This window comes from Triticum aestivum, chromosome 3A (assembly GCF_018294505.1).
Source record: "Triticum aestivum cultivar Chinese Spring chromosome 3A, IWGSC CS RefSeq v2.1, whole genome shotgun sequence".
Classification (NCBI taxonomy): domain Eukaryota; kingdom Viridiplantae; phylum Streptophyta; class Magnoliopsida; order Poales; family Poaceae; genus Triticum; species Triticum aestivum.
The window spans coordinates 742,907,815-742,916,299 of NC_057800.1; the positions used below are offsets into that span (position 1 = coordinate 742,907,815).

The following is an 8,485-nucleotide window of genomic DNA, read 5'->3' on the forward strand; positions in this document are numbered from 1 at the left end:
GGAGACAAAAACCCGAACCCGAGAAAATAAAATAACTTAGCGCCGGAAACGGCAAGAGTTGGATTACATATTGGGTAAATCATATCCGGGGTGTTACAACACTCCACCACTACGAAAGGATCTCGTCCCGAGATCTAGGACTGGAAGAACGCCGGGTACTCAGAACGGAGGTGATCCTCGCGTTCCTAGGTGGCCTCACGGTCGGAATAGTGTGACCACTTGACTTTGAGGAATTTGATTGACTTCTTGCGAGTCTTGCGTTCAGTCTCTTCAAGAATAGCAATGGGGTGCTCACGATAAGAGAGATCTTCTTGGAGCTCAATGTCTTCGAAGTTGACGGTGTTTTCAGGAGTCTTGAAGCACTTGCAGAGCTGAGAGACATGGAACACGTCATGAACAATGTTGAGATAACGCCCCCCCCCCCAAGAGGGAGAACGACGCAAAGCGTTGCCACAACCGATTCAACATCGGATAAAAGGTCTTCATCCGGAACGCTAACATAGAGAGAAGAACCACAACAACATATTCAATAAGAGCACGGCACCCACAAGTGCCTTTGGTCGGTGTTAGAAAGAGTCATGTACAAGGTATACGGTATTGTGTAAACCATATATCGTAGAGAGGTAGGTAGATTGCGTGCGTTGTAATCTAGATGGTTAGGTTGTTAGGGTTTATCCTTATCTCTTGTATAGATTTCTTGAGGATCAATCCAGAACCTAACTACCATATGTTGTAATCTATCATTGCCTATATAACACGAACGCGTCCCTGCTCAAAGGCATACACTTCCATGCAATCTTTCATGGTATTCAGAGCCTAGTTCCTCTACCACATCCAAACCTAGCAGCTCGCATCAAACCTAGTAGCCATGGCCAGCTCTAGCTCCGCCGCCGCCGCTCCATATGCCCTCATTCCCATCGCTGAAAAGCTCCACCGCGGCAACTACCTTGTATGGCGCGCACAGGCCTTAGCTACCATCCGCGGAGCCCGACTGATCGACCACCTCAACCCCGATCACCCGTTCCCGGAGCCCAAGCTTGTCGACAAGGACGGCAAGCCCACCGATGTGCCGAACCCGGAACATCTCACCGCGTTGGCGCAAGACTCCCAGGTGCTCAGCTTCATCTTCAATTCAATCTCTGCTCCTGTGATGATCCAAGTCGCCCACTGCACCAAGGCCGCCGCGGCATGGACCGCGATCGGAGAGATGTTTCTCTCCCAGACGTAGGCCAACATCGTCAACACGAGGATCGCCCTCTCCACCACCAAAAAGGGCACCGCGACCATCGCCGAATACATCGAGCGCATGAAAGCGCTAGGCGACGAGATGGCTTCAGCAGGGAAGCCGCTCGACGATGATGACATGGTCTCCTACATCCTTGCCGGACTCGACTTCGACTACATCTCCTTCGTCTCGTCCATCTGCGCTGCGAGGACTGAGCCCATCAAGGTAGCTGAACTTTATTCTCAGCTAATTGGTTTTGAAAAGCGTCTTGCCATGTTTTAAGGGGGAAATCAGTTCTCTCAATCCTCGGCCAACGCCGTGTCTCGTGGCCATGGTGGTTTCGTTCGCGGAGGCGGCCGTAGCAACGAAGGCCGTGGAAACGGAGGCGGCCGCGGCAATGGAGGTTGTGGCAATGGAGGCGGTGGCCACGGCAATGGAGGCCGTGGCAATGGCAATGGAGGAGGCAACGATCTCCCTAAGGTTGCTTGCTAGATTTGCAAGAAGCCAAACCACACCGCCATCGAGTGCTACCGCCGCTTCGACATCTCCTTCACCAAGAACGAGAAAAGTGCAGGTTCGGCCACCACCTCGTCCTATGGAGTGGACACAAACTGGTACCTGGACACGGGGGCCACGGACCACATCACCAGCGAGCTCGACAAGTTGACCATCCGCAACAAGTATAACGGCAACAAACAAGTCCATACTGCAAACGGGGAAGGTATGGAAATTTGTCATATTGGTCAATCCACTGTTCAAACCCCCATTCATGATCTTCATCTCAAAAATATATTGCATGTACCCGATGCCACCAAAAATCTTATTTCAGCTCACCGTTTATCCACTGACAACAATACCTTTCTTGAAATTCACCCACGTCTATTTTTCGTTAAGGAACAGGGAACGAGGAGAACCCTTCTCCAAGGCAGGTGTAAACGTGGTCTTTACCCCCTATCATCGGCTCCGGTGACCTCCAGCAAACAGACGTTTGGTGTCAATAAAGTGTCCACGGACAGGTGGCACAGTCGGCTAGGGCATCCTTCATCAACCATAGTTCGTCATGTCCTTAGCCACAACAACATTCCCTTTTCAAGTAGTGAGTTGAATAAAGAAGGTGTTTGTGACGCTTGTCAATTAGGCAAGAGCCACCAACTACCGTATCCTAGTTCGATCAGTGTATCTAAAGCTCCTTTAGAGCAAATTTTCTCTGATGTATGGGGGCCTCCCCGTGATTCTATCAATAGGAAAAACTATTATGTGTCCTTTATTGATGATTATAGCAAATTCACATGGATCTATCTTCTTAAGCATAAATCTGAAGTTTTCAAAATCTTTCATGAATTTCAAGCACTAGTTGAAAGGTTGTTCAATAGGAAAATCATCACCATGCAAACTGACTGGGTGGCGAATATGAATGTTTAAATTCCTTCTTTCGCCAACTAGGAATCACCCACCATGTCTCCTGTCCTCATGCTCATCAGCAGAACGGGTCAGCTGAAAGCAAAACATCGTCACATTGTCGACGTGGGTCTTTCTCTCTTGGCTCATGCCTCCATGCCTTTAAAATTTTGGGATGAGGCTTTTCTCTCTGCCACATATCTCATAAATCGCACCCCTAGTAAAGTGATCAACTATGAAACCCCCTGGGTCGTCTGTTTCATGAACAACCAAACTATCATTCCCTTCGAGTTTTTGGATGTGCCTGTTGGCCCAACCTCCGTCCCTATAATTCCAAAAATTATAATTTCGATCCAAACAATGTGTTTTTCTCGGATACAGCAATCTTCACAAAGGTTTTAAATGCCTTGATGTTGCTGTTGGCCGAGTCTACATATCTAGGGATGTCATCTTCGATGAGACGGTTTTTCCTTTCAAGGCTTTAAACCCTAATGCAGGAACTCCCCTTCGATCTGAGATCTTATTGCTACCTGAAACTACCCTGTCTGAGCCTATTGATCATGGGGGTGAACAAGTACTTGATCAACATGCAAATTTTCCTGCTAATTCTGGTGAAAATCCAGCCCCTATGCGTCATTTTATGCAGGCAGTACAGGACGAAAATGGCGCAGAGCACGGAGGAGATTCAGGTGCTGCCGCCGCTGATTCCGAGGATAATAGCGCAGGTGCAGGCGGCAGCTCAGGGGAATCCGCCTCGGATCGCACCCCTCCTAGGGGGTGCGTGTGCGCGTCGGGTGCTGCCTCCCCGGGTGGGCCAGGAGGGCGCGTGGGCATGTCGGGTGTTGGCTCCCCAGGTGGGCCGACTTCTGAGCCGACCGGTCCCTCGCGTCGGGCGCTGCCTCATGATGACCGCCAGGTGGACCAACCTGATGTGGGCGCGTCGGCCAATGCTGATGAGACAAGGCAGGATGTTGGATGTTCAGAATGCGTTTCTTCATGCCGTTCTAGAGGAAGAAGTCTATATGAGACAACCACCTGGTTATGAGGTAAAAGGAAAGGAGAATTATCTATGCAAACTTGATAAAGCTCTGTATGGACTAAAACAAGCACCTAGGGTTTGGTACTCCAAGTTAAGTGAAAAACTTCAAATACTTTGTTTCAAATCATCCAAGGGAGATACTTCTTTGTTCTTCTACAGAAAGGGAAATATCACTATTTTTATGTTGGTTTATGTTGATGATATTATTGTTGCTAGCTCATCACAAGATGCAACTGTAGCATTGCTAGAAGATCTTAAGAAGGATTTTGCCTTGAAAGATTTGGGTGATCTTCGTTATTTCTTGGGTATTGAGGTGAGAAAGGTAAAAGATGGAATACTCCTTACTCAAGAAAAATATGTCCTGGATATGCTTAAGGGTGCAGGAATGGTAAATTGTAAGGCTTCAAACATGCCCCTCTCCACGTCAGAAAAGCTGTCAAGAGAAGAAGGGGAGCCTTTAGGGGCCGAGGAATCAACAAAATATAGGAGCATAGTAGGTGCTTTGCAGTACTTGACACTGACAAGACCTGACATTTGTTTCCCTGTTAATAAAGTATGCCAGTACTTGCATTCTCCTACTTCTCAACATATGACAGTTGTCAAGAGAATTTTGAGATATCTCAAGGGTACTATGAGTACGGGTCTGAAATTTACCAAGTCAACTTTCAATGTTGTTAGTGCTTTCTCTGATGCTGACTGGGCAGGATGTCCAGATGACAGAAGGTCGACAGGAGGTTTTTGTGTGTTCTTTGGTCCAAATTTGATTTCTTGGAGTGCACGTAAGCAAGCTACTGTTTCTCGGTCTAGTACAGAGGCAGAGTACAAATCTTTAGCCAATGCCACTGCTGAGATTATTTGGGTTCAAACTTTGCTACGTGAACTTGGAGTCATGCACTCACCAGTTGCACGTCTCTGGTGTGATAATATTGGTGCCACATATCTGTCAGCAAATCCAGTGTTTCATGCAAGGACAAAACACATAGAAGTGGACTATCATTTTGTTCGAGAGAGAGTAGCTAACAAACTACTAGATATCTGTTTTATTCCCACAGGTGATCAAGTTGCAGATGGTTTTACCAAAGCTTTGTCATGGAAGAAGTTAGAAGACTTTAAGGACAATCTCTACTTGGTGAAGCTGTGATTGAGGGGGCGCGTTAGAAAGAGTCATGTACAAGGTATACGGTATTGTGTAAACCGTATATCGTAGAGAGGTAGGTAGATTGCGTGCGTTGTAATCTAGGTGGTTAGGTTGTTAGGGTTTATCCTTATCTCTTGTATAGATTTCTTGAGGATCAATCCACAACCTAACTACCGTATGTTGTAATCTATCATTGCCTATATAACACGAACGCGTCCCTGCTCAAAGGCATACGCTTCCACGTAATCTTTCAGTCGGCTCCAAGGCACGGAGCTTTCGCTTGGCAATTCACCCGTGGGACCACCAGGCTGCCAGAAGAAGCGTTTATAGGAAATTAAACTACGCAAGGTACCGATCTGTTATTATTATTTTTCGTGGACAAGCCATCGATGTATTTAGCCAGGTCATGCAAGAGAGTCGATCGACACGTACAGACGTACACGGCCAGGCTGGATCTATATATATAGAGCAAGTAAGTCCTCGGGGAGATCGATCTATCTAGGGCAGGCAGGCCATGGAGGATGAGACGGCGGCACCAGCGGCCAAGATCCGGATCAAGACGAACCCGTACATCCCCCATGAGGTCGTCACCGAGATCCTCCTCCGGCTGCCCGTCACATCACTTCTCCGGTTCAGGTGTGTCTCCAAGGCATGGCACACCACCATCTCCAACGATCCATCCTTCCAGTGCACGCACCTTCGCCGGCACAGGACCGACGACCCGTGCCTGCTCATCGCCCCGCGGATCCATGCGATCGGCAAAAATTTCAACGGTAGCCTCACCGGCCTCTACCAGTGGGAGGAGGACCATGCCTACGGCACCGCGACGGCCCTCCTGTACCCAATGCCGGTACCTCCGTTTCCCGAATTTCTCGAGGCGCACGACCTTGTCCATTGCGACGGGCTGGTGCTCGTGGGAACCCGGTCCGCAGCGTGGGTGCTCAACCCAGTGATGCGCCGCGTCGTGGAATTACCCTGGGGGCGCCTTGGCGGTTCAACGTCCTTCAGCTACCTCGAGGCGTTCGGTCTCGGGCGCGACCCTCGCTCCGACGCCTACAAGGTCGTTCGTTTCTTCATGCCTCCGCGTGTAGAGGTGTTGACGATTGGAAGCTCAGAACGGTGCTGGCACGAGACGGTGTCACAACCCCCGTGGTTTCACGTCAAGAGGCGGCCGGCGGCGATCTGCTTCAAGGGGTCCTTGATCTGGACAGTTGATCAAAAGAATCGTAATGGTCAATTGGGTTTTCTGCGGTTTAGGTTGGATGAAGAAACATTCAGCCTCATTCTACCACCTCCTTGCTGGTCATGGGACGACCACGAGGCATCCACTTTATCTGAGTTGAGGGAAGTGCTGTGCTTGACCACAAGTGTAGGGTTAATGAATCGATCCCTTGACATGTGGATATGCACCGACTTGGACCTTCCACAATGGGAGAAGTGCTACAACATCCTCTCTGACTGGACCCAACCTCTTCATCCGGTGGCTATGTTGGGTAATGGAGTACTCGTGTGCCGATCCTCTGGTAATTATCTGCACCGCTGCACTTTTCAACCTGGAAAAGGTGTCACGGTCAACCATACAATTTGTATGAATGACCTAAGATATGACAACCTCGACGAGGACACACTTGTTGAATATCCAAGCCGAACTGCCACATACTTTGATGCAATCCCCTACGTCCCAAGCTTCGTCTTAATCTAGCTGAAGTTTCAGCTTGGGTAACATTTGGTGCAACAAAGGCTTCCTCTCATTGAAGCCTTTCATTCTTTACCTAGATCAGTCAGTATGCATTGCTTATCTTCTTGTAAGAAAATTACGTATCAATTAAGTTTAGAACATCACAAGGCATCTATCTGAAACTTTTCATTAGTCAGTCTGATAATCATCATACGCTGCACCCATTAAGCAGTGTTGAGATATTGCACACCGACGTGAAAACCTCTCTTTACCAGGTGTGGCTGGATGTGATGAGATTTTTGCATCCTCAGTGAGATGCTCGTTTTTTTTACTTTTGAATAAATTTAGGTTGTGTGAGCAGCTAACGTTGTCATCGGTCTACAACGAGGATCGCGTTGTCAATGGTTGTCGACCTTAAATACACATTTTGTTTCGTGATAAAAGAGCAATAGTTTTTTCTCGTGGCATCTCTTGGTCTTCTTTTTTGGCAGTCAAGAGACAAAGCGGCCGTAACGTTATAAGGGTCATCCCATGAGTTTTCACAAGCTCGTGTGGGTTCTTGAATCTCATGATGGCTAACTCATTCAGCTTTTAGAAAGTTATATTCATATTTGAAGGAATGCGGAATGGGCGGGAGGTAGAGATGACGAATTCAAATAGTTCGCTGTAACTTTGTTTGTACTAGGGTCTTTATGGCTCGTGCTCGTATCAATTATTTATGTATCTCATACTATATTGTGAGGAAGTGAGGGAACTAGAGAGGAGGTAGGGAGCATGTGTGCATTTTTTTCGATTGAGTTCATTCACCGTAACTCTTTTTGTCATTCTATATATAGGTACCTGGGGAGGAGTAATGATGTAGTCGGGGTTGAACCACATGCATATTTTGTAGTCCCAACATAATGTCGTCTGTTGGTGATGGTTGATCTGCCGATCCCCTCCGCAGGCTGACACACATCACCACCTACAACAACAATCGATACCTTTCCTTCGGGAATATCTCTTGCAACTCGCATCTCTCAAGTGGTTGTATATATGGTGGACACTCCCTCGCTAGTATTTCGACCATGTCGTTCCTTCTCTACCTTCCTAAGGTCGGTGGTGGAAGAAAAATAAATAAAGGAACCACCCCAACGACAACAGTCGGGATCCATTCTCCATGAACATCTCTGACAAAGGGAGCACCATCAGACTAAAAGCAAGACACAGATCCTTAATGGCTACATTGTTGAACAATACTACCTTTTGATACCATTTGAACTTTTAGAATTAATTTGAATTTAAGTCATGTTTAGCAAACGAACTCATACTATATTGTACCAACCAACCAGTGTCACAATCAATTATAGCCTAAGAATCTCACACCAAAGAATAATTATATTTAATTCATGCTAACCTATGAGGTCCGTCAAGGGGCCGCTGCAGTCTCGATTGCCACAACAGCAGCCGCCGAGGTATCGACTAATGGTCAAGCGGTCTTGGCAGATGACCCAGCCATCTCAGTAGCTGTAGCCGTCCTCTCTGCAGAGGCAACCGTGACCTCAGCGTAGGACTTCGCCCTCCGTGCCGCTGCAGCCACCCTCTCGGCATCTCCTGCCACTTCAACCGCCCTCTCGGCCGCTGCACGAGAGAATCATCGTAGGCAGCCGCCCTCTCGGACACTGCAGCCATCCTGTGGGGGCCCTAGATCTCCCTAACTAGTGAACACACGGACCTAACATGAAGCAAAAACACATTGGATTTGAATTTCAAAGTCAAGACACAGACTAAACCTAACATAAGTCAAACCTAGAAGAATCACGTACTCTGCATTTGAGGTGAGTTTCAGTCCGTCGAGGCTCTCAACAACTGTCATCTCTCAAATGGTTGTGTATATAGTGAACACTCCCTCAGAGGTATTTTGCCTATTGGTGATGGTCGTTCCTCCACATATCTTCTCCAAGGAAGAGATGAGCAGGAACGACCTCCTATAGACATCTCCACAGCTCTTATAGTTTCACGGGAGGA

At 47.8% G+C, this 8,485-nt stretch overlaps 1 protein-coding gene and 1 pseudogene across 1 annotated transcript; both read left to right on the forward strand.

Moving 5' to 3' along the window:
- The first annotated feature begins 1,345 nt into the window (after positions 1-1,345).
- LOC123063850 (uncharacterized) lies at positions 1,346-1,487 on the forward strand (annotated as a pseudogene).
- Positions 1,488-5,221: 3,734 nt separating this feature from the next.
- On the forward strand, positions 5,222-6,675 carry LOC123059657 (putative F-box protein At1g47790). Its single transcript, XM_044482168.1, has one exon. The coding sequence runs from the start codon at positions 5,315-5,317 to the stop codon at positions 6,500-6,502; it is 1,188 nt and encodes a 395-aa protein (XP_044338103.1). The 5' UTR covers positions 5,222-5,314; the 3' UTR covers positions 6,503-6,675.
- The last annotated feature ends 1,810 nt before the right edge of the window (positions 6,676-8,485 follow it).

What these genes read in the sequence shown, in the direction of transcription:
- LOC123059657 (XM_044482168.1), top strand. Translation starts at nt 5,315, where the DNA reads ATGGAGGATGAGACGGCGGCACCAGCGGCCAAGATCCGGATCAAGACG.